Source organism: Macrosteles quadrilineatus, unplaced genomic scaffold (assembly GCF_028750875.1).
Source record: "Macrosteles quadrilineatus isolate MER2022 unplaced genomic scaffold, UCM_ALF_1.0 Scaffold_6__1_contigs__length_79288215, whole genome shotgun sequence".
Lineage (NCBI taxonomy): Eukaryota > Metazoa > Arthropoda > Insecta > Hemiptera > Cicadellidae > Macrosteles > Macrosteles quadrilineatus.
The window spans coordinates 27741195-27768774 of record NW_026542599.1 but is presented as its reverse complement, the minus strand read 5'-3'; the positions used below and the strand labels follow the sequence as shown (position 1 = coordinate 27768774).

The 27580-nt window shown below is 34.8% G+C and overlaps 2 protein-coding genes across 2 annotated transcripts in view; both read right to left on the bottom strand.

The window, feature by feature from the left end:
• Window positions 1-27580, bottom strand: part of LOC128996124 (dnaJ protein homolog 1-like) — a 448367-nt gene that overhangs the window by 80888 nt on the left and 339899 nt on the right. The window lies entirely within an intron of this gene.
• LOC128996127 (trafficking protein particle complex subunit 13-like) lies at window positions 518-27496 on the bottom strand. The gene is made up of 10 exons (XM_054421246.1): window positions 27338-27496; window positions 25533-25701; window positions 20921-21005; window positions 19938-20071; window positions 17006-17129; window positions 13213-13309; window positions 11528-11754; window positions 8500-8600; window positions 4561-4708; window positions 518-749 (listed from the first exon to the last, which is right to left on the bottom strand). The coding sequence occupies exons 1-10, from the start codon at window positions 27378-27380 to the stop codon at window positions 642-644; spliced, it is 1236 nt and encodes a 411-aa protein (XP_054277221.1). The 5' UTR covers window positions 27381-27496; the 3' UTR covers window positions 518-641.

The window sequence follows — 27580 nt, the reverse complement described above, 5'->3', positions numbered from 1 at the left end:
CAGTGCATGCCTATAAATATCCACAATTCGTGACCTCCTAGTAGCTGGATTACAGGACGACGCCACCCGTCCCAGTCATTTGGTGAGTATACATGTATTTGCTTTAACCTGTTGTAACAGGGATTGGTTACACAATCCATTTCAATAAGATGTATTGAAGGCGTAATGTTTGTAACGGTTGGATCTGTAATGTTTATGTTTGATTAACATTTGTTAATGTAATAACAACAATAAGTGCAAGGTATCAACTGTATCACTATCGCTGTATCAGTTATATTTAACTGCAATGAGTAACAAATAGTTTAAAACAAAACTGATGGACATCATACAGCAGAAAAGTTAATACCTTACTTAATACATTGACAGCAGTAACGGCAATGTTATACATGTGTTGAAATCTACAGAAATTTAGCAACATTGTGTCAATTATCAACAAACTATTTTAATGATGTGTGTTCTAGCTGTTAACAATAAGCCAGAAAATGTATTCCTTGTGTGGAAAATAAAACAGCAAAAATAACAAATCATAATAATTTAATATAAATTAAACATTAACAACAGCTCAGCTATTTTTTCTTACAATAATCGGTAAAGCTTTTCAATCATAACACTGCTGGAATGGATGTGTAAGTAGGTGATCTTTACGCAGCAACAAATCCGACTCCTTCTGTGACGTAAACTTGAGCGAGCTCATCGTAGTCATAGGTCCGCTTTAGGAACGTATCCACCAAGCGAATACCAGAAATATTCTGTAACAAAATGGTACTTTAGGCCTATCATAAATTTATACAGTGAAGTAATATTGATGTTGTTTATTGATAAAAAAAATGTATTACCATCTTGGGGCCTTGGTTTTAGGATTCTCATTGTTGGTCACGTCAACTAACTCAGTAACAAAAATAAGGGAGAAAATAGAATATTAGACACTAGTGCAATCTGTGACTAGTTCACTTAACTAAGTATTATATAAAAAATTGAAACCATATACAGTAGATTGTATGTCTACTTCAGTGTAGAAAGTCAACGGTTGTACTTTAGTTATGTTTGTGTTAAGAATTAATAAGAATCTTCATTCTAATAAAAGGGCAAAACATGTCTTTTTACTTAGCTGTTTTTGAGTCTTAATTAGATAATTTATTTTTGTAAAAAAATACAACCGACTTCAAACGCTCTAAAAAGAATGAAATAATTTCAATAAAGTAAACTTTTGTATTAGGCAAGCTCACGTATTTTAAGTCGTCGCGGCTCTATGATGATTTTTGATACAAAATTTAAAGAGGGTGTCCATATTGCAGGTGACTATCTATAACTAAAGGTGTTAATCTGCATGTATTTTTCATAGTTATGCGTTAAGTGTTATTTTATTACCGTAATCAGAGATCGGCATTATAGTGGTATTAACGAGTATCTTTAAAAAGATTATAACGCATTTAAATGTTTCTAACTTGGAAAAGTAACGTTTTAATACTAAACTAGCTTCTTTTCCCTATCATAATATCAAACTAAATTATTTTCCTATTCATATAGAACATTTGTGTGTGTTATTTTCATAATGCATTTATTCTGAAGTAAACATAAAATACAAGAAAATATTTCCTTTAATATATAAACAAAACAGTTCAGTATGTTTTTTTATATGTTATCTAGCTACAATTTATTGATTTTCAAAATACACACACAATATTTAATTTCAATCATATTTGCAGTTTGAGCCGCGCCGACTTGAAATACATGAGCTTGCCTAATACAAAAGTTTACTTTATTGAAATTATTTCATTCTTTTTAGAGCGTTTGAAGTCGGTTGTATTTTTTTACAAAAATAAATTATTTCATGATTTTTAGTGACTGTATAATTGTTTATGTACTTGAAGTTTTTTGATAAGCATAACTGTTTGAAACAATCAAACGTTCCACGGAACAATCATTATTTTAAAACTGCTTGAGTCACCTGTTCAGGTTACATAATCAATGGGTATGAAAATACACATTTTTAGATATTCCTTAAGAAAGAAAGAGTTGTCCATTACATTAGGCCTAATGAAAAACTAATTGTCTTTTTTAGATACATTGAAATGTCAGACATCATCGTTTCTTGCAATCGGTGTACTTCTACATTATAAAAAGAAATACAGTAACGTCTCAAGCCTTTTGGAACAATATGAAAGTTATTCCTCAGCTACCAGCACTAAAAATCTCTCAAAAGTGGAAAATTGGTCGTTAACACGTATAGTACCTTTGGAAAATATTATATGAAATATTGGTTCAGCTAAAAGTGGTGTAAGTCATGTAGGGGGTTTTGTTTGATCAAGATATAGCCTAGTCGAAATTGCAAATCATCTTCCTCTAGGACTTTCCGAAGCAGGCATAATAGTATTGATATGTTATAGTAACTGGGTAGAGAATATTAATAAACATTCCACATCTGCAAATGAAATATGTATATGAAAGATTGGTTCAGCTAAAAGTGGTGCAAGCCATGTACGGTAGGTGGTTTTGTTTGATCAAGATATAGCCTAGTCGAAATTGCAAATCATCTTCCTCTAGGACTTTCCGAAGCAGGCATAATATATTGATATGATATGGTAACTGGGTAGAGAATATCAATAAACATTCCACATTTGCAAATGCATGTTTACTGATTAAAATATTTAACACTTTTAAGACAATTGACGATTATGCACTGTCACTTCTTAGGTCGTGTAAGGAATAATTGCATTTAATTTATATTTAGGCCTGTTTTACCAATGCTTTGGTTTTCACAATACACCTTTATTTGTCAATATCATACAGCTATTCACTGAAACAAACATGTTTTTGTAAGTCAGAATATTCAATACTTAAAACAGAATTACTGTATACACAAATCAGGTCAAACGTTAAAATACATTTTTTATAGTATCCAAAACAAAATGCATTTTTCTCAATGTAATTCATTTAGGCTCCATGGCAAGAAATAGTTTATTGATCAATATGAAGCAACTGTTTCATGAAGAATTGTCTGTAGCTTCATTTAAATGGTTTCAACTAACAGCTGTAAGAATGTTATTATTATTTATTGCCTTCTCTGCACAAATGTAAACAATCTGCACAAATGTAAACAAAATAAATGTTGAATAATTAAGGTTTTCAGAATTTTTCACCGAAACAAATATTATACTTAAACATAATATATAAGGTACCAAATAGAAACTCTCCTGGTTATTTTGGTGGTGGAACCACACTGATCGGTAAAAGAATCACAGAGAAATTGGTGAACATACATAGAAAAAAAAAAAACATCGCCACAAACAAATTGAGAACCTCCTCCTTTTGTTGGTATTGGGGAAGTCGGTTAAAAATAGTTATTTGTGCAACTAGTGAGAAAAGTGAGCAATTGACTCACTCGAGAGAAATCCTTACTCACGAGCCGTAGGCGAGTGAGGAATGGTTTCTCGAGTGAGGCAATTGTACTTTGAACTCGAGTTGCACATTATACTTTTCCTACAGTTACCATAAAACAAAAACATTTGTGAAGAAACATAACCTATTTTTACACAGAAGTGAACTTTTAATATAACATTTAATGTGAAGTGACAAATACAACAGTACAACAGCTGACCAGCTGATTTACAGCCAGTGCTGCCAACGTATTTCGCGCGCATACGACGTTGCCTGCATGCTACGCGCTCACTATTTCGTGCCTTCACGTTGCAAATCTGGAGTGAGACAAAGTAATTAGAGTGAGACAATGTTAACATTGTCTCACTGGTGAGCGAATTGGCCACTTTGCTTTCTCAAATCAGTGAGAGAACATGTACATTGTTAGGTAACTGTAGGAAAAGGAATTTTCTTGTAGAAAAAGTATGTATAAAACCTGTTAATGATCTCAAATATATTTATTTTTTTTACCTAAGTATTGTTTTTTAGGGTCAAATATATAACAAATTTACATTTTTACAAAGCTCTACTAATATTATGAAGATCACTCCAGTTATGAACTATTCTTTTCGACCTCTGAAGAAGACCTTAGGACGGAATATCAGTGTTAAATTTTGTGTTCTTTGTGCGTTAGACCCTGTTAACACGTTCGCTGCGGAGCAGTAAAAATAGGCCGGTGCCGGCTGAGTGCCAGGTGCTGCACGGTCGTAATCGGCTGTTCCCATGATTTAACTTTGAACAGTCAGTGTGAGCTCAGATATTGACGCGGAACCTTATAATCGTTGCCAGCCTGTAGCTAGAATGCGAGCTTTATTTTAGTGTAGGTTGGTACCAAAATTTCCCGTAAAATACCACCTGACAATGTTTTATCCTGGTTTCCCGGATTTTCTCTCTTTGAGCCACATTACATAGACACTGGCTACGGATCCAGTCAGTGCTGCTACCCTTGGGTATTTCAGTGAACTATGTCTGCTCTTGGGGTAAAGCAGCACAATCCCCGCTGCTCTTTTGGGACTCGTCAGACTGAAATATTTGAATGACAAATGCGTTCACTGATTTGATGATTGTTGCCGCCATTGGCGTGTGCCTGTTTGATGTATGCCGCAGTGAACAACTTAAGCTAGTAGTCTAACTAAGACTAACCTGTAGTCCCGGCAGTAGAGGCACCACAGTCAGTGTTAGGTATGTCGACTGTCCAGGCTCCAACTTGCCCAGCTGTTGCCCAGACACAGCGCACCACGCCAGGCCGGGACACGACTCCAGTCTCAGTGATATGTCCAGAGTTCTTTCACTGAGGCAAATGTTTCAATTAGAATCATAGATTGTATACGATCATTGTTAGTGAAGAGTTTAGTATAGTAAAAACAAAACGGTACTTGAGTATTAAACGGAGGCCACCATTACGAAACGCGCCGCGACACTTATAGAGGGTTAAATTGTTATAGATGTTGTAGTAGAACTATTCTAGTATTGTTGGGAGTCGAGCGTTATCAGATGAGTCATGTGTCTACTCGCAGAATCCCCTCCAAGTAGGCCAAGGTCAGGGTCGTTGACCGGAGCGCGCGCCATTACCTGTCATCGCCTGTCACTGTGTCTGGTCAGCTATATCAGTTATAAAATTAAACTATCATAACCTAACCTAACCAACCAAACTTGCTGATAGTGAAAACATCGAATGAAGGTTTACTAATAATCAGTATTATCATAGCTAAGTTAAGAAACTGTAGGTTAGGTGGCCTCCGTTTAATACTCAAGTACCAACAAAACCAATTTCAACCTAGAAATCAGTAGTGCAATGGCAAAGGTTTCCAAAAGAACAACTGTAGGTTATTTAAGGATTATGGGTTTTTACATGTAACAGGTTTATATTGATATTAAAAATTGTGAAATTATCTTAGAAAAAAAAAACATGATTCTTACTAAATTCCAATACTATAGAGAGTCCAATTTATTTCTATAAAGCCAGTCCAAATTATTTGGAAATCTACATTAATAAGCTACCAAAAAGAATAAGCAAAAGTTTCACAAAAATATCTTTTAATTTTGTTATCTTCATAAAGTCTTTTTATCTACTTTATATACTTCTTTATTTATCTTGTCTCCTTTTTTCTTACTTTTTATCACTCTTTCTTTTTATCTTCATTAATATTATTACATACAAAACTAAAAAGTCTTATTATAGTACTGTGGGATGTTTTCTATATGATTTGAATTATTTTCTGATACAGATAATTGGTATTCCTTTTTTTAGTTATAAGCTTAGCTGAGAAACATGGCTGAACAATAAATTTATTTGACTTTTGTTACTGTAATGACAAGTTATGCTGTAGTTCTTTGTGAATCTTTGCCATATTGGTAACCCAATAGCAGGAAAACGTGGGAGGAGGGGAAGTAGGAGGTAAACACCCAAGTTTTTCAAACTCCCTAGACATTGAACTAAAAGGTTATGCAAGAATATTTAGTATACGCAAGTTTGCACACTAAAGTATTGTCAGCTGCTGGACTAATAATTCTTTGTGAATAAATATTCCATCAATCAATTTCCAATTATACTTAGCTGCAAGGAACTCGAAACATGATCTTAATTATTACAGTATTAAAATTGGTTTATGGGATACCTGTTTCTGCAAAGCCTAATCAAAATGTTAGGTACTTGTGTTGCAACTAGTTTTTATTTGTCATTAAGTCATCTTCAGGCATTGAAGGATGTCATAAGCACTCGTCAGATGGTCAGTCATTGATTCACAGGTCATGAAGTGATTTGATTATATGATCCTTCAAAACCTGAAGATGACTTTATGACAAGTCAAAACCATCGAGGTAGACTTCTGGAGTGATCGCTAAATGGGGCAAAAACGGTCCGTGCTGGAAAGCGGTGGTAGGCAAGAACGAATTCGGGCGTATTTCAGTATCGTGCGCGCTGCAGTTTACTCGCTGTTGTAGCTCGACGGAAAAGCTCCAGTCAAATAAAACTTATATATTCTTAATCTACATAAACATCGGATTCTGACAGTATAAATATCTTTTATTGTAATAATTATTTCGAATTTTAATAATTGAAAATATAGAAGACTTACCAGAGACTGACATGGAAAAGTCACTAAGTGAGGAAAATTTTTATTTTTGGGTTACAAACAAACTTCTAGCGGGAAAGTTGTAGCCAATGAGTTGATCTTAACTTTCAAATCAACCAATTTGTGATAAAATGATTGCGTCATTATTAAATCGTTTGGAAACGAGCGTGGGACGGTACCGCGCCGCCACCGCGCGGCCACTCCCGGAGTACCCGGTCCCGGTTGTGTAGCTTTGTCGATATGCATTTTCAGAAAACAATCTAGAACGTTTATTAATAAGTATTTGTATAGGATCTTATCGAAAATACATACTTTCCTTTCCACATGTACTTAAGGAGTAAAATTAACAATCAAGTTTAAGATTAAATTTATAAATTTGTTTTCAGCTAAACAAACGACCAATGTTCATTCAAATTAAATTGATTATTTGCCATACTTTAAAAACAAGAAGAATATTTGGAGATTTTAACGGGTAAATTTCATGAATGACAACCCGAAATCTGGGATTTTTCGTGAATGCAGTGGTAGCACTGCCAGGCATTGATAGGATCGAGATGTTTTTTGTTTGTTTACGAGCAGCGCACACTTGAGTTGGGCGTCTTATCATCTCTGCCATCGTTTGTTGATATTTTAATGCACTGGACTTTCAGTTTTAAAATGTTCCCAATGTTCCAAGATGGTAACATCATGTGCAGCTATTAATTGTACAAATAGGCAAGCAAAGGGGACGACCATCGGATTCCACAGGAAAATAAATACAAAGTTTTCGGATATTTTGTTAAAAATTATAGGTTTAATGTCTTGAATAATATTTCAAGTGTTTTTGAAACAATTTCCTATTTACTTAATTTAAATTATAGTAGATTGGAAATAATAAGCGTTAATAGCAAATTTTGACCATTACAACGCCCGGCTGTCCCTCGAAAATTGTGCAATCCAAACGGAAAATTTTTATTTCGTTTATTTTTATTATTGTTGTTTTGAGACCAGCTCAAGTAATAATCTACTTGCAATTAATGTAGCTTTTCTCAAAATATACTACTTTTCCCGAGTTTAAGGAGTTTTAAAAACCACCCAGCAAATGGTTTAGACGAAGTAAACCATCGAGTAATGCTAATTAAAGCAATTGGTAGTTATTTTTAAAGGTAATTGGCCATCACAAAGCCAGGGAAGCTACAAGTGCTTCCAACTTGCCTAATCTTGGGTTAAGACAAAAATTAACCAAACTGATTTTGTTTAGAAATGTTTAGGATTTAAGATCTAAAAATCTAGACATAAATGTTATTAAGGTGTTAATGTTTGTATATAATGTTTTTTATCTTATTTGAGTTCAAATAGATAATGTAGCCTATATTTAATAATAATAAATTATTTTGATTCGTTGAAAGTGTTCTTATTGCCTTTTATTTCATTTTAATTTATAAACATGAGACCAATCTCTAATTATTACAGTAATTGGACAGTTATGACCCTCTATCCAAATTTATTTCAAAAGCCAAAAAATGTTTAAAAATATTATACAAATGTGTTAGGGAAATATTCCAATTTGTTTTTAATAAAATAAAATAAAACATGTCACTGACAAGAAAATTACACTAAAAGTTGAAGTTAATCGTGTTTTAAAAATATACCTGATGTGAAAGTAAGAATGAAATTAATTCCGAAAGAACCACAATCTATTAGAGAATACAATTCAATCGTTCATTTGTCCTAAAAAAAATCATGTCGTCTGGAAACAAAATAAAAGTAGGCGCGCGTCGCGATTTTCCCTATCCCGCCCATCTTAGCGCTGGCGTTCTTGCCTACCACGGGCTGCTCACAGCTACTCGCGGCCGGACCGAAAAACGGTTCGCTTCAACACGGGCGCGATCACTCCAGAAGTCTACCTCGATGGTCAAAACTAGTTACGACGCGTAACAAATGGATTAAGCAGAAACAGGTATTCAAACCAGTTTTTATATGCAACGTAATCCGGAAGCTAAAATAAAAAACTTAACTTAATTATTACCAAGTGTTGATGATTCGACACCGGAAGTCAAAAGGTTCTTCCAATTGTACAATGTTGGGCAGTTCTTGTACAGACAAACGCATGTCGCCGTACTCTGGGGCCTGTCAACATTTTCTAGTTAAACATTACAACCACTACTGAAATATTTCAACATTAGAATCATAGTAAATTTACTTCAGTCTAAAATTGCAGATCCAATGTAACACAGGTAAGATGGGCTTTGAGCATTTGAGGACCAACGACACTCACTATTATAGCTATTCATGTTAGACTGAGTGGTCATAGTACCTGTCCACTATTTAAAAGGATGCAGTTGTGGGTATAATATTCATGTCAGACTGAGTGTTCATAGTGCCTGTCCACTATTTAGAAGGATGCATTTGCAGGTATAATATTCATGTCAGGCTGAGTGGTCATAGTGCCTGTCCACTATTTAGAAGGTTGCAGTTGCAGGTATAATATTCATGTCAGGCTGAGTGGTCATAGTGCCTGTCCACCATTTAGAAGGATGCAGTTGCAGGTATAATATTCATGTCAGGCTGAGTGGTCATAGTGCCTGTCCACCATTTAGAAGGTTGCAGTTGCAGGTATAATATTCATGTCAGACTGAGTGTTCATAGTGCCTGTCCACTATTTAGAAGGATGCATTTGCAGGTATAATATTCATGTCAGGCTGAGTGGTCATAGTGCCTGTCCACTATTTAGAAGGTTGCAGTTGCAGGTATAATATTCATGTCAGGCTGAGTGGTCATAGTGCCTGTCCACTATTTAGTAGGTTGCAGTGTTGCAGGTATAATATTCATGTCAGGCTGAGTGGTCATAGTGCCTGTCCACCATTTAGAAGGTTGCAGTTGCAGGTATAATATTCATGTCAGACTGAGTGTTCATAGTGCCTGTCCACTATTTAGAAGGATGCATTTGCAGGTATAATATTCATGTCAGGCTGAGTGGTCATAGTGCCTGTCCACTATTTAGAAGGTTGCAGTTGCAGGTATAATATTCATGTCAGGCTGAGTGGTCATAGTGTCTGTCCACTATTTAGAAGGTTGCAGTTGCAGGTATAATATTCATGTCAGACTGAGTGGTCATAGTGCCTGTCCACTATTTAGAAGGATGCATTTGCAGGTATAATATTAATGTCAGGCTGAGTGGTCATAGTGCCTGTCCACTATTTAGAAGGTTGCAGTTGCAGGTATAATATTCATGTCAGGCTGAGTGGTCATAGTGCCTGTCCACCATTTAGAAGGATGCAGTTGCAGGTATAATATTCATGTCAGGCTGAGTGGTCATAGTGCCTGTCCACTATTTAGAAGGATGCAGTTGCAGGTATAATATTCATGTCAGGCTGAGTGGTCATAGTGCCTGTCCACCATTTAGAAGGTTGCAGGTATAATATTCATGTCAGACTGAGTAATCATAGTGACTGTCCACCATTTAGAAGGTTGCAGGTTTATTTTTGGCAAAGACAGTATTTTTTTGGAGAGTTGTAAAAAGGTTTGGCTTTGCCTCACACAAGAACCTTGAATGCACCAGAAAGTGTCACGTTGGACTGACCATAAAATTAGAGGTCTGATGGCTAGGATTTTTTACATGGGGTCAAAATGTTGACATTTGGGTCTCTGGCAAAAATTGGGTTGCTTTATCAAATATTGACTAAACAAATATACTAATTTATTGCTAAGCCGTACAATTGCTAAATATTACAAGGTTGCTGTGAAATTCTGAATATCTCTTGCAATCACGGAGACATCATCGTCATTCACGTTTGTAGCAAAATAGAAATCCTTTGATTGCCCAATCTTCGCATATGCTTTCTGCTACCGGAAGAATAAAAGTTTGGATCTATAGTTTAGTCACTTGTTAAACTCTAATTTAAGTAACCCGACTGTTGGCCCTGCCCAGGAAGAAAATTTTGGGGACCGGCAGACTCCTACATAAACTGTACAGTACAGCCAGGCAAACTTGACACTCGATAACTAAGCAGTTTTAAAGCAATCCCAGCAAGAAACAGTTTAGAACTGAGCAAACCTGTCAAGAGTTTGTAACTTTTGTCCACAAAAAAACTTGTTCGCGACCTAAACAAGCAGGGAACTACAGAACACCTAGATTCAATAATTTTACGGTCCATTTCTTCCTTCAATTAGAGCTAGAGCTGCTTGCAGACATTGAGTTATGTATACTTGATGATAGGAGCCCTATTCAGTCCATTTCATAGTTATTTCATAAAAAATATGTTTATTCTATAACAAGTTAAATTAATGTATTTTCGTCATACTGCAGCAAAAACAGCGTTTTTAATGCATGTGTTGCGGGTATAAGTAGTCTAATTTCACATTATTACTCTGTAGAGTTAAAAGCGTTTTAGCCCCTAGGGAGTAAAAATCAGCTGTTATCAGCTCAGTTAGTTGTTAATTTTGATTGTAAACAAAATTATCCAATTTTGATGAAATTTGGAACTAATGTATAACCCTACGTTTATTTGAATGAGTTCACAAACCAGCATGACTTGACTATGGTAATAGGGTTTTATGAGTTTTCCTATTTAGACCCTCAAAACGTAAAATTTTGACTAAAGCACTTTGTGAGAAAAAACAAATCATTTAACATAATTAATATAATTGAAGCTTTGTTACTTGTTATGTGCAAATATTTACGGAGAAAATCCAAAAGAAAAAACTGCAATTTAAATATTCCCATGTCATTATTATTGAGAAACTGTTGTAGTTTGCTTGATTATGAATATTTATTTTAATCAAATTTGGAAAATTAATTATTACCAAGCTATAAACATTTTGCTACAAAAATACACTTTAATCATAACATTCCTTGTAGCAGCAAACCTAAGTACTTATTAAAACTAATGTTATTCATATAGTGAATAAATCTGCCATGTTTGAGGAAATATTTTAGTGAAAGTATCAGGCAAATTGAAATTCACCCAGTCAGCAGTTTTGCTGCGGTGGGGATATTTCCCAATGGCATTTCAAACCCCTGCACCCTTCAAGTCTACATTTGATTGCTACTGTACCATTCTCTGCAGCTGAGAGGTCTGCAGTCGACCACGCTCGCCCAGGTTGGAGCGCCACACAATGTCTAGTTTGCCGATGTTGGTCGCCCCGCTCAGTAGCTTCAGGTCCTCAGTCAAGGAGGCTTGAGGCCGCAGACAATACAGGAACTGTCTACTGGCGTTGGCCGGAACACAGTTCACCGGGCCAAACACGGACTCGCCATTCGTCTTAGTGTTTAAAGCCGTTACTGCAAAATTTTCAGTTATTATCCTAAAAATTTATTTTGTTTTAGATAGTTTACAAGAAAGACCAATATATCGGTGTTGTGATGTTAGGTGTTCAGATTGTATTCAGATTTAAAAATTGTTCAAATTAGCCAGAAATTCAGTAAAATTTAACAAAAGATAAAATAAAACAATAATCACAGCGGTACCATGGATCATCTTTCCCAATCGCATAAATATCCTTTATTATCACCGAGATCTCATTTTTCTTACTAAACAAAGACCTTGAAAGAGAACTAACGGAATATAATTAAGATATAACTGAAAATTATAATAAGAAAAATCTTTGCTGGCCGTGGTTATTCTAGGATATAGTAGCCTAAATACTGTATGTATAAAATCATAATCCTTATTTTAAGTATTGCTTTAATTAATTTTGTAAGACTCAATTGTAGTTATTTTTAATGTTGTTCTATAATTTCTTGGAGTGATGTGTGTAACTGATGTTGTATAATTATATTATCCTAAGAGATGAAAAATCAAAAATGTGGAATGTATTTTTAGATATTAATAATATGAATAATTTAGGTTAGGTTGGACTCTATTCTTTGTAAACAATTTACATGTTAAAGAATAAAGAAGTTTTAAATTGAATTGAATTGTCATTTATGATTGGACCATAGACTATTAGGGATTATTCCAAATTTCCTGGTTCCATAAAAAATCTACGTACAATTCACAGACATTTTTCTGGTTATCAAAATTCACGAACTATCACAGTAAAAAATACCACCGATGCAACAAACCTGCCGACTAAGCGAATTTCCAATAGCTTGATTGGATTTTCACAGTAATATTTCCATAGTCATGTCAGAATAATCCTATACTTAAACAACATTAGGTTTAACGAGTACTTCGGGTTGCTGCTAAGGAAGAATAATAAAGTGTTTTTATAGAGAAATATTATACTGGTTTGCAAACTCGTTCAAATAAACGCAGGTTTGTACAAGTTTGTATTAAATTTCATCAAAATAAGATGGATTTTTTTTATCATATCTACGCCAGTGGCATTTTTGTAATGAAGTCAAACACTTTTAAGGGAAAGCAGTCCAAACCCATTAAAGTTTTGTAGATGTGCCGGGAAATAATAAAAAATAAAAATAACTCTATTTTTGATAGAGTTTTCGTGCTGACACACGCACATATGAATTTATGTATGTATATATATATATATATATATATATATATATATATATATGAATTTGAACAGATGTTTTTGGCCTCTTGGAACAAAACAAAAAAATATATCGGTCCTGGGTCCAGGTCTTACTATAAGACCCACGGCAGCCCTAATAGCTTATTTCTTACACGGGAAATTTGCTGAAACTAAGGGAGAAAATATAATCTAAGACTGTGGGTGGCTCATTCAACTGTGTACGATTATATAAAGTGCAAAGTTACAAATAATATTTAAAAGATACCATTGAACAGATGAGATGATTCCAAGGTGACCTTCTCCAAACTGATTGGTCCAGAAGTGATGTTCTGCACTTGGGCTTCTAGGTAAACTTCATCCGACTGAAATCAAAGTGAGGAAAAATTTTAAGAATTTAAAATATAACTGTCACTAGAATTTGGCTTTTGACACGAGGGTTGTAGTGTCTGTCAGAAATATTCTTTCTACAGTCAGTGTCTTTGGACACTGTGTTATTAAGACGAGACACTTTTTTTTTAAGGGTTGGTACTAAATTTGGAAAAATAAAATTCTCACACTTTTCCAGGTTTTCCAGACTGATATTATACTTTTTTTCAGGTATACCGTAAGTCGAAATTGACTAATCAAAATCAAGAAATATTCGAAAAAATGTAAATATTTTTATACTCATTTAATCACTTGCAAATACAAAACTTGTTTCAAACTATACACATATCAATTCGTCTCTCATACTGATAACTAACTATCGATATAAAAATGTGCATCAGTGCTTGCTTATGTCGTTCTTTTTGACATTGGTCATCTCTGAAAAAAACATGTTAAGAGAAAAATGTAGAATATCTGTAAAAAGGTAGTATTTCAGGAGAAATTCCAGAATCTTTTCATAATTCCCTGACTTTTCCAGGTTTTCCCTGACCGTACCAACCCTGTTTTTGTGTCTCATTCATTCAATAAACTATGTTAGCATAAGAAATTGGACATGTAAATTACATCCTGGCATGGAAGCAGTTAGTTAATTTGGTATTATTAATGGTGACAGAATTAACACCATGGTGTTCAGTGTTCCATGAAAGTCAAATTCAAAGACAATTCCCAGATTTTCCAGGTTCAAAAATAAAAAATGCTCAAATAAAAATATTGCTTAAAAAAACTCACCTATTTGTACCTACATTATAAAGTGTTCAATGGACCTAAATCAATCTCAATTCAAGAAGATTAAAATCTATTTAATCTATGGCACCATGTTGTTGGAAACCCATGATCACTTCACACAGTTATAGCAATAACTGTTATGATTTTTCTAACCGCAGGGACATCCGTGACAGTTTACCGCGATCGCAGCAACATCTGCGATAAGTTATTATGATCACTCATTTTTTGCGATTTTAATTCTTACTTGACACAACAACGTGAAAAGAGAACAAACAACAATTATTTTAACTGTTTTAACTAGCAATTATTCAAAATCTAAAAATCCCCGTACCATACAAAATTCACTGATTTTCCTGATTTTTTTCCAAATAATCAAACAAGATAAAATTAAAATTAATTACGTCATTTGAATACCTCCATGGTGAAATCAATAAGTAAAGCAGATGTGAGGAAACAAGTTACAATATTAAAGTACGTGCTTGAAAGCAAGAAGATGTGAAATTTAGAATCTTAAATACTAATTAATTAACACATTCACCAAATATCTCTATGTATCTACAAAACAAATGAAAAAATAATTGGTTCAATTTCAAGACAGTAAAAACATAAATTATTACCTGGCTATTATGGCAAATATTTAACAAAATGTATCCATTTTAAAATATAAAATAAAATAGATAGACTAAAGAAAAGAATATATAATTTTATTCCAGTCTGCAGTTAAGTATCAATTGCACTGGTCATACATAATATTTAAGTATCAATTGCACTGGTCATACATAATATTACAGAAAAATTTTTTTTATAAATAATATAGGCTACCTACATAAAATCGATCAGTAAAATGTTAAAATACAAACTTAAAATCAAACTAAAATGGAAAAGAATGTGACTTACAATCAGCTCCTTAAAAGATACATGCAGAAGGTCACCATACAGCAATTGGGCATGCAAACAAAAATCAAAAATGTGTGCCAAAAGATAAGTGTGACTAGAAATATAAAATAAAATAATTATAAAGAGGACAAAAAAGTGGCTAGTAGTAGACCTATCTATACCATTGAGCAAAATGTACTTATTGAAAGTAATACTAAAGCAAGCTGCAAAACTTGAACACCAGTTTGTATGTCTAAGTGTTGAAAAATGTATTTGATTGAATTTTAATTTTAGCCTTCTAAACATTAAAAAACTATGAATTAATGTAATTATTGTATTTTTGCGATCTAAAACGTTGCGGTGTGGCAAATAACTTTTACTCACATAGAGATCATCCTTAGACCAAAACTAAGATGTCTTCTTGTTGCTTCATTATTAAAGACATTCAAATGAAGCAATAAGAAGACATCCTAGTACTGGCCTTAAGATGACTTGTATGTGAGTTGAAATAAATAGTTGCCATACCTTTCAGATCGCATATATGCAGGTAACTACACAAATTTATAAGGTTGAAATAGCAGTTTACGTGAAGATAGTCTTTACGACACTCGTAGAAGAAGGGTCGTGCATTAAAAACTTCTAAGAGTGTCGTAAAGACTATTTACGCGAGTTGCGTACATGACTCTTTTAAAAATACTAACAAACACTACTCATAACTTCCAAGAGAGGTTATGTTTTTATTTATAACCTCTCATTGCTACTGATAGTGATGCAACGACTCATTGTATTAAACCACTCCCACTCATTAACAAAATTGGTCTTAACAGCTGATATGTTGACATTTGAAGCATTGCAATTTTACTTCTTTTCTATCAATTCTTGAACCTCATTGGTCCGCTTATAGTGTTGTAAAGTAAGGGTAATTTCCAGTTAAAGGGAAAATTCATTATTATAGATGATTACTTTTGATATATTGATATTTTTGTTTTCCTTTACGATCTATATTCCTTCCTGATTTAATATCTTCAATTCAAATTAAACTGTTCCAATCTAACCTAACATAACTAACCAAACTTGCTGTAACATTTCAAAATTCTGTTTGATAACAGAAAAGGCACGTGGGAAATATCAAACGGAGTTATGAAATGTTACAGCCTGTACAGAACAGTTAGAACAGTTTTATTTCAATATATTTTTTAAAATTGTTTGTTGATACTAAATAATAAGTATTTATTTATCGTAGTTGTCAGCTGATATGTTTCAATTAGTTTATAGTGATATATTGGATCGAATAATAAAATATCGATATATTAGAAAATTGTTGATAATTATGAATGTTTTCTTTAGGCCTAACAGGAAAGTACCAAAGTAAGTAACAATGCTGTAAAGTGAATCTTTTCAATTCTAAGAACTGAATTGAAAAGGCTAGTTTGAATAACGTCCAAAAAACGGTTGTAGGTAAAATTGTTTCCAGTTTAATTCTGAACCCAACTGTCTTGTTACTGTTGATCCTGACAAATTAATTTGTTGGACGTTATCAGAAAACATCTTATAAAAGACAGTTCTACCAACCCACATTCATTCTTTCGGCATGATTTCTGAAAAATATGTCCACCATATTTAAAACAGATCGCTGTGTTATAGATAGAAAAACTATAAATTATTTTCTGTGAAACTTAATGAACTTAGTGAACTTAGTGAAACCTCATTACTACATACACAATATCAACACTACCTTCACCTTTAAGCAAGGAAATTGATTAATTATAATAATACTTTCAACCTTTTTTGTTAGAGTTAAATTCTATGCGGCAACTATTTTGTTGAAGATACAAAGCAATCAAGAAATTAAACCAAACTACTACGGTACCTCAACCAGGATATTCAGTTGGTTTATTGATGCCAGTAGAATGAGTTTGTAAACTCATTCTATCTAATTTGCAGGTAACAAAATTAATCTGTTGAAAATTGAAATTACTTCCCCACTTAGCTTGTAAATAGTCCTGTGGGGTTAACAATCAGTAGCTTACCTCTGCAGTGTAAAACTTTGTTTTCACATCTAATGGCTTGACCACTTGAAACTTGAAGAACTTTCTAAACGAGAGTCTGTTACTGGTCAGGGATTGGGGAGAGTAGCTCACTTCACACACAAGTCTGTAAACACGACAAAGTAATTCATTCTTTGGTAACGAAAAGTTAATTAGAGGAACCATAATTGAACCATTCCAATAACTACCATCCCTCCTCATACAACACTGAAACTCCCAAACTCCCTGTAGAAAATAGAGCTTAGAACCTAATAAAATAAACAGTAGGCCTATCATTAATCAATTTTCAAAGCATTGGGGGTTGTATAATTTTGATAAAAGTTAGAAGGATTGTAACATACTACATTTTAATTGAAATCGCCTGAGTCGTTTTTATGAAAATACGACTTCTCTGTTATTTTAAGGGTTTGTATGGGAAAATCGCCAGATAAAATCATAATGAAAAAAAAACAACTGGAGATATAATGGATTAGTACTCAATTACCAAATGTCATCCAAATCGGACCACAGGTACGGTCTGTAACTCTGTACACATCCACACACAACAGATATCCATTAGAAAAACACTATTTAGGGTAAGGGTACCAAAACTCAAATTCAAAGAGAAATAATACTTTCTCCATACATCTACTGTGTTAAGTGCCCTAGGGATGGACAAGTCTCGAAATTTCGGGAAATTTTCAGGAAATTTTAAATCTCGTTACACGAGACAAGATTTCTTTTTGGCCGAGATTTTTATCGAGACAAGAATAAAAATAAAAAAAATTTAAAACGCCTGCAGAAAGTCAATGCAATACCCGCAATACAGGAGCGTGTTGTAGTTGCGTTTCCTTTGCGAAGGCGTTCTTATTTAATTAATTCTTTAAATGTAAATATTACTTTAATTATTTTAATAATATTACTTTAATAACATTTGAAAAGTTTTGTTAAGTGTAAGCAGTGTGAGGAATGTTTTAATACTATAAAAAGTCAAAACAAGTAACTATTTTATAAAAATTAATATTGCTTTTATTTTATAATTTATTTTATTTTAGGATAAGTTTAACTCTATCCTAACTGATATCACTATGTTTCCTAATCGTAGGCATTTTTAATAAGTTAGGCGTGATTAATAAAAAATGTTATGCTGATGTTTTTTAATAAAAGATTGTAAATATTCTTGCCTATTATCATTATTTTTGTATGTTAACAGTCATCTAACAATGTTACAAAATCAGGTAAAAATTTTGAACGTGCATTTCCCGTTGTGAATGAGAAGGGAAATCCCGTCTCGATCTCGTCTCGAAATTTTATGAGAAATAAAAAATCTCGTCTCGTCTCGTCTCGAACTAAAAATTCAATCTCGTCCATCCCTAAGTGACTTACATGTGAGTTCCGATCTCCTTGACTTCGTGATGTATGACCTCGTCCAGATTGTGACCAGGCTCCAAGTCCCTGGCTACTGAGTCTCAATAATACTTTCTCCATACATCTACTTTGTTAAGTGACTTACATGTGAGTTCCGATCTCCTTGACTTCATGATGTATGACCTCGTCCAGATTGTGACCAGGCTCCAAGTCCCTGGCTACTGAGTCTCAATAATACTTTCTCCATACATCTACTGTGTTAAGTGACTTACATGTGAGTTCCGATCTCCTTGACTTCGTGATGTATGACCTCGTCCAGATTGTGACCAGGCTCCAAGTCCCTGGCTACTGAGTCTCAATAATACTTTCTCCACATATCTACTTTGTTAAGTGACTTACATGTGAGTTCCGATCTCCTTGACTTCATGATGTATGACCTCGTCCAGATTGTGACCAGGCTCCAAGTCCCTGGCTACTGAGTCTCAATAATACTTTCTCCATTCATACATCTACTGTGTTAAGTGACTTGCATGTGAGTTCCGATCTCATTGACTTCGTGATGTATGACCTCGTCCAGATTGTGACCAGGCTCCAAGTCCCTGGCTACTGAGTCTCAATAATACTTTCTCCATTCATACATCTACTGTGTTAAGTGACTTGCATGTGAGTTCCGATCTCATTGACTTCGTGATGTATGACCTCGTCCAGATTGTGACCAGGCTCCAAGTCCCTGGCTACTGAGTCTCAATAATACTTTCTCCACATATCTACTTTGTTAAGTGACTTACATGTGAGTTCCGATCTCCTTGACTTCATGATGTATGACCTCGTCCAGATTGTGACCAGGCTCCAAGTCCCTGGCTACTGAGTCTCAATAATACTTTCTCCATTCATACATCTACTGTGTTAAGTGACTTGCATGTGAGTTCCGATCTCATTGACTTCGTGATGTATGACCTCGTCCAGATTGTGACCAGGCTCCAAGTCCCTGGCTACTGAGTCTCAATAATACTTTCTCCATTCATACATCTACTGTGTTAAGTGACTTGCATGTGAGTTCCGATCTCATTGACTTCGTGATGTATGACCTCGTCCAGATTGTGACCAGGCTCCAAGTCCCTGGCTACTGAGTCTCAATAATACTTTCTCCATACATCTAGGCTACTGTGTTAAGTGACTTACATGTGAGTTCCGATCTCCTTGACTTTGTGATGTATGACCTCGTCCAGATTGTGACCAGGCTCCAAGTCCCTGGCTACTGAGTCTCAATAATACTTTCTCCATTCATACATCTACTGTGTTAAGTGACTTGCATGTGAGTTCCGATCTCCTTGACTTTGTGATGTATGACCTCGTCCAGGTTGTGACCAGGCTCCAAGTCCCTGGCTACTGAGTCTCAATAATACTTTCTCCATACATCTACTGTGTTAAGTGACTCACATGTGAGTTCCGATCTCCTTGACTTCGTGATGTATGACCTCGTCCAGATTGTGACCAGGCTCCAAGTCCCTGGCTACTGAGTCTCAATAATACTTTCTCCATACATCTACTGTGTTAAGTGACTTACATGTGAGTTCCGATCTCCTTGACTTCGTGATGTATGACCTCGTCCAGATTGTGACCAGGCTCCAAGTCCCTGGCTACTGAGTCTCCTTGGTGTCCAGTGAGCGGGATACGGAGAGAACTTGTCTGAAGATCAGCCTGCCAGCAAAACATTCTTAACTTTAATATCAACCTTACTAATCTAGTGTAAAATAATACAGTAGAGCACGAATCATCCAATTATCCATCCGAAACAACAGATAACAAAAAGGAAGAAGGAATTTTAAAAAATTAAATCGGGTGGCAATCACAAATTTATGTCCGCTGCTCAAATGTCTACAAGAATAACTTTTTGTCTACCATGACCGTGTGCACCCTTATGACTCTGTTCCAGTTTAAATTTCCGGTTCCTGACGGCTTTTGTCGGTGACAGTTTGTACGCTATTGCGTAGTGTTTTTTAAGTAAGGGCCTTTTAAGTAAGTTTGCTTGTAAGTCGCAACGAGGTTCCTCACCACTTCTGGCATCATTTGTGAACAGAATGACACAACTTGCAGCTTACAATCTAAACTTTCAGTTTACAATAGAAACATAAGTCAATAATAAGATAAATCTTCTAGCGGAAAGTAAATAAAAGAAACGTTTTATAACACTTAAAACATAATATTTACGCTTATACTGATACTCACAAGATGGTAAGTGATAATCGATTTCGATTGGACACAGACCCAAAAGGCGAATGGGCGAATGGGCCCATTCGCCTATTGGGTCTGATGATGATTGAAGAAGTTATTTAAATTTTCTAGATATGACTATTGAGAAGGATAATAGTAAACTAAACTTTAGTATTTATAGAAAACCCACGTCTTCAAACCAAACAATACATGCCTTGTCATACCATCCTTTTACTCAAAAAAGCGAAAGGGTTAATAATTTTGACGTGTATGATTCCAAATACCACTTTGCTGTATTTTATTTTTTCTACAACATAATAGATAATCCTTTATTACCTTCAATGTAACATCTTTGGCAGATTGAGTGCTATCGTTGTGTACACAAATATAGCTTGAGAATGTCTCACCCAAGTAAATGTTTCTGAAATCAAAGACAGCATTACATCACTTTTAGCCAACACATTTTTAAAATAAGTAAAATAATAAAAAAAAAAAAAAAATTACATCTGATAACAAGACAAATCTCTGATGGAAAACTTGTCACAGAGATAGTAGTATGTTTTCTGTGACACAAGTTACAATTCGACAACATTGGTTAAAAAGATAAGAGGTAAGACCTCACATAGCCAGTAGGTCGTCCAATCAGATGGATGAGCAGAATAGTAGAGCGACCAATTAGATTTAGGCAGAAATAATATGCCGCCCCCTGTAAAATATCCTAAATTTAATTATATCAACAGCCTGAGTCTAATGGTAATTTAAAGTGTAAACAGAGTAAAACCAGCTTCTATATTTGAGGAATGAGAATGTAACCTAGAAAAATCGGTACTTACAAATTATACCGACCACACCTAATAATGTAACGTAACTTAACCTAAGGGTGGTTAGGTTAGGTTAGGAGGATTTTTGATATAAACAAAATTATCGAAATCTTGGCATTTCTTAAATCTTAAAATTTGGAAATCAATTTATTGGTGATGTTATTGATATAATAATTATTACCTTAATTACCTCCTTTGTCACCAAGACCAGCGATGCCGGATAGGTTGTGTCAATACTATTTACATCTATCTATAATATTAAAACGAAACAGTTTTTTTTATTTCACGATTCTGAATCAACCACTCGACGGATTTTCATGATTTTTGTGTTGAAAGAAAGATAATTTTGAGAACTAGGGAATGTCGAAGCCATAATTTTAGTTTAGGGTCCCAGTTTTTTAGAAATTAAGTTTTAGTTTTTAAAAAGTCTAGCAGCCGACGATAAGATTCTAAACTAGCTTTTGGCATAAAATTATTTGCTTAACATAACAGCTGTAAACATTCAGCTTTTGTGTCAGAAATTCCGCATTTGGATAAAAATGTAAAGACATACTTAGGGTTGACTTATTTATACTATGTGTAATGCTAATCATTGATACGTTCAATTCTTCTGCAAGAGGATGACAGATTATTTAGATATACATAGTAAAATACTAGCATGTTCAAATTATTTTTTAAGTAATCTTTGTAATCTTTGATTTGTTTTAGTGCAATATAATTTGTTTTAACTAACAGCTGGTTCAATATAAAAAATGTTCTATAGAACTATGAAGTTATTTGATTTACTCTGATTTTGTCATTGATTATAAAAAAAGTAAGATTAGTATACAACCGAGATAAGTAACACCATCGATGTATACAAGTCAAGGCTCTGTTCACGAGTCTTAAAAAAAGGATATGCAAATTATTTGACTGCTCAACCTTTTGAGGAAAGGGTAGGAAAATCACAATTTTTATATGTTTTAATTCATCTTGATAGCTTTATGTTTACAATCAATGTTTTTGAATGCTTAAACTTTGTTTGGATTAGGCCCGGAAATATTGATGTCATAAAAAGGAGATCAAGAATCATCACAAATCATGGTTTTAAATTACCACTACAACCTCAGACGGGTTTTATGCAAAGATATACAGATGAATGACGTAGATTGAACACAACGTCATCATTGACCTAAGATACTGCAATTAGATTAACCATACTTTTATGAACTCTAAAAAGTTGTTTGGCGTGTGTTTGTTTAGTTGTGTTTACGTTTGGTGGCGCTGATGTATGCAAAATATCACTTTTATTTCAACTGAATATTTTATAGTTTAAATAAATGAATATGGGGAATTACGATGTACATTGATTCAATGAGGGTGGTTTAATTATCAAGGATATTAGAACTGATAACGGTATGGATTAGGTACGTCACTAGCTTTACTAGCGTGTTAACTTTTTAAATTCCTTCAACCTGTGACTCTTTTTTCAAATTAATATTATTTTATTTTTGACTCAGCTGTTTACAAAACAAACTATATGTTGTTGTTTTTACTTTACTTTGTTTAAACTTATTTGTTTAGCAATTGATGCAGTGAAATTGATATAAATGATATACTTGTGTGGACGATTCGTTTTATGATATCAGGACTTCAACGTTGTATTATGTGTACTGTGAATTTTATTGGATGTTTTCGTTTTATTTTATAGAGTTTCTTTTCAGACCTACTGGAAATTGTGTATATTATGAGAAATTGTTTTGTGGTGATATTGATTATGGAAGAGGCAGGTATGCGATGGAAGGTGATATCGTTGACTAGGCCTTTACACTTCTCAATTGATAATTACTCTTTCTACTGTAGGCTGCAATAACATTTCTTTTTATACGTGTAAGCTATCTGTTCTGAATTATACACAGTTTTACATTACTACTCCCGTACGTAGGACGGGCTAACACCTCGTATTACTAAAAACAAAACTTTTCTCTTTAGATAAAATTTTATGTCATGGCGGTGGATACACCCATACTTTCAAAAAAATCTTTCAGGCTATAATATGGCCTATCTTTTAGCCATATCTTCAGGGCAGTGCTAAATTTAGGAGCTTCCAGGTTCTTCAGTGTTTGGGGTAGACTATTGTAGATCCTGAGTGCCATGGTCGGGTATGAATTTTTTGTTTTTGAGAGTCTGCAGAAAGGGATGTCTATTTCCTTGTTACGCCTGGTTTGATGTGCATGTATGGTACTTCTTGTAGGGAAATTTAATAGGTTGTCTCTAACATGGACGGAACACAGAAGGATGTATTGGTTATAAACTGTTAGGACCTTTGTTTTCATGAAGAGCGGCTTACAGTGATCCAGTCTCTTACTAAAAGTAATCACACGAATTGCCCTCTTCTGGAGAATGAGGATATCCTCACAAGCAGGCGCGTGTCCCCATAGCATTAGACCATAGCTCAATACACTATGGAAGAGAGCGTGGTATATCACCAGCAAATAGTGTGGACTTATCATATGGGTGAGTTTTCTAAGTAGGTGTACAACTCTTGATAGCCTTGTGCTAACCGCATCTATATGCTTGGTCCATGTAAGTTTTTAGTCTATTTTAAAGCCAAGGAGAGAGACCACGCTATTTTCTTGGACATGCTTAGCTAAGGTGCAGGCCATCGCTTGTGTTTTGTCCTCATTTAGTTTTAGTTTATTGGCTGCAAACCATTGTTTGGCTTCATCAAACAGGACCTCCGCTGCATCAATCGCAAGGGCAGGGGTAGCACCAGACGAGAAGATAGTGGTGTCGTCGGCAAATCTGAGCGCGGTGCCATGGAGCTCAAATCATTAATGGCCAGCAGGAAAAGTGCAGGCCCTAAAACTGAACCCTGCGGAACGCCTTGATTTAGCTGCATGGTTCTGGACTGTGCACCACCTAGAGAGATGACCTGTAGCCTATTAGTAAGGTAAGATTTTAATGACCTGAGTGCAACGCTCCCCACTCCATAGCGTTCAAGTTTATCAACTAGGATGTTATGTGACATGCAATCGAACGCTTTACTTAAGTCACATAGCGTCATTGACAGTGATTCAGATGATTCGAAAGCTGATTGCACTTTACAGACAAGTTCTGACACAGCGGTCACTGTAGATCGATCTTTCCTAAAGCCATGTTGAAGATTTGAGAACAACATGCCTCTCTCAAAGAAATCCACCAACTGGGTTTTCATTATAGCCTCCAGAACCTTACCAAACACAGGTATCAGCGAGATGGGCCTGTTGCTATTTAGGTCTGATGTTTCCCCCTTTTTGTACACAGGGACGGTACGGGCCATCTTTAATATGTTGGGAAAGACACCTACTCTCAGACATTGGTTGAGTATACTGGCTAGTGGCTCTGCGATTTCATTTACTATGGCCTTCAGGACTATTGTGGTCATACCATATACATCTTGGCTTTTGGATGATTTAAGCCTGGACACAATCCTTATTATGTCCCTTCGGTCAATAGGTTGCCATACGTAAGTACAAAAAAATCTGTATTATATCTTGAGGTAAAGGCCTTTGTAACGAGGGCCGATCTGTTGCTCAACAAATTACTTTGTTGTCAGGCCACATAACTGGCTTTTTCTAAATTAAAGATATAAAATTACGAGTGAATAGAAATATATATAAATAACTTTATTAAAAAGTTATTTCCTCAGCAGTGGTGTTGGTCGTCATGTAAGTGCTACAGTAAGTTAGAACCTCGATAACAAGACTCTCATGGGTATTATAAGACTTGTTAAATCAAGATTTACTTCTTATCGAGGTTTACAACAACAAGTGATCAGGGGTAAAATGAATTCAAGGGAATTTAAAAATGGCACTTGTTATCAAGGGTGACTTGTTATCGAGCGTCTCGTTATCGAGGTTCCAAAACTTAGCGGTAGATCTTGATTTGTCTGCCTGTTTGTCCTCCTATGTAATATCTTATCATATTTGTGTATATCTTATGATAGGAGTTTTCATGTATAAATATTTTATAAAAACATGAAAACCCCTATGAAACAGGTTGAGGCCTATTCTCGAACTGTTGTGATGAAAATAGCATTATAATGGTAAAAATTGTACAAGCATGAGGATGAATTAAGAAAAGAGTATTTTAAACTATAAACCTACCCAAAACTTTGTGGTAGTAGTAAGAACTGTCCTATGGCAAATGACTCAGCTCCAGGAACTGCAGTTATGTCGTTTTTTAACTGGTTGTTCAAAACCATTCCAAGGAGATCAGTAGACTCTGTCTGTACACAAACTGGACTTGCTAATGTTGGTCTTGTTAGTCGCATAACTAAAAAAAATTAAAACTGCATTTCATGTCATAGAAAAGTAGCCTTCCAATAATAGATACACCAAGAGAAAAATTATATTTAGTAAGCCAGCCTACTTATATGAAAGTATATTGAAAACCAAGCTAGGAGAACAGCATTTTAAAACACAATTAGGTTGGAATGTAGTTGCGTTATCAATGGTTAGCAGAAGGTTCTCTTCTTGAGATGACACACAAAAAATTAATATTTAGTATACAAGTTATTAAATGAAATATATATATTGATATAAAAAATTGATATTTAGAACCGGTAGAGGTTGAAGCCAGCGCAACCCGACCGTGTACTGCCATGGAAGGGGGGGGCATGGTGTTTAGAGGCATAAATAATAAAGCTTTTAAGGCTAGGCTAATGGAACACATCAACAAATTAGGACCATTAGAACCTCTTGGTGGAAGGACAGTTAAGGACGGTTACCTAATTAATTGTAAATGAAGAAGTTTTCTCTTAGTTTATCTTGATTACAGTAGTCGCAGCTAGTCTGGGCGCGCGGACCCGTTTGTACTAACCGTCCCCCACGCCAAAGCCATGAAAACAGCGCTGAGGCACTGAACAGCCCCAGAGAGCCGTGTGGGCCAGATGTTTTTGGAAATGGGCAATAAACACTCCCCTCTACACCCTCCGCCATAGCGCGGCCGCGCGCCCAGACTAGCTGCGACTACTGTACCTCATTCCTTTCTTCTTCACCATGACCAGATATGACAGATAGGTTGTGTCGTTTGGAATTAAATAAAGATAAAAATACTTAGGCTACCGGTACTGATACTTGTATCTTATTTACATATTATGTACATTTACTTATGGTGGTGTATCTAACCTCAATTTAGTTTAGTCTTTTGAAAAACTCGTTCAGGCTATAGAGTGGCTTTCTAACTAGCCATGTCGTCAAGGCAGTGTTAAATTTTCCTTGTTTCTAGGTTTTTTATGTCTTGGGGCAAATTGTTATAGCCTATAAATCTTAAGCACTATGGTCGGGAAAGCATTTTTGGTCTTGGAGAGCCTGCAAAAGGGAGGGAAGGTATATTTCCTCATTAGGCCTAGTATTATGTCTTGTTATATTCTGGTCGGAAAATTTTGGATGGTGATTTTGTACTAGGTAATGATGACATAGCAGAATAAAGTGGCTATAAAAGACAAACATAAGTTAACGCACAAAAAACATTTAACTTAGGTCTAACTGTTTTTTTTTGCGTTACCTATGTTTATGTATTTGTTTGAATGTTTTTTAACGACTCTATCATGGATGAAGATCAAACATTCTTGGTAGGAAATCACCTGACGATGCCTGAATAGGCAAAACATGTTGTGAGTTTATCTAAGTTACAACAACATTTGAACTGTCGACTTAAAGGTATGTACCTTATATTTGTCTAATTAAACAGTTCAGGGGCTACATCATGAATTATAAAAATAGTAAGTCCCTCATCAGATATTAAAACACTGAACTTCTAAATTTACATTTTCATTAGTGAAGCCACAGATGCTAGTGACTAAATAACACTGATGCATTGGTATGATATTAGTTTTAACTTAAAACGAGATTATGTTTAATTGAAAATGTAAATCTTTACTAGAAGAATAATGTAAACTAGGACTAACCTTTGAGTGCTAACAAGTGTTCAGGTTTTTCTCTTCCTTCCATTTTTCAAGATTGTATGTAGTGTTGTAAATAAGAAATTAAAAAATATGCACAATTTCACACTCTACAACTTCTTTGATCATTTGTTTTAGGCTACCAACTCAATAATTAGCCTATTATACAAATATTAGGCAGAGTTAAGGCAGGTTGACATAGACAGACGAAGATGAAGACGACAAGACGACAAACAAACAAAACAAAAC

Bases quoted from the DNA above. Each gene is read 5' to 3' on its own strand.
- LOC128996127 (XM_054421246.1), bottom strand. From the start codon at position 27,380: ATGGAAGGAAGAGAAAAACCTGAACACTTGTTAGCACTCAAAG. The intron at 17,130-19,937 runs GTAAGTCACTTA...TCGTGTTTACAG, and splicing joins AAGGAGATCGGAACTCACAT to ACTTGTGTGTGAAGTGAGCT. The intron at 13,310-17,005 runs GTAAGCTACTGA...CTTTGATTTCAG, and splicing joins CAAAGTTTTACACTGCAGAG to TCGGATGAAGTTTACCTAGA.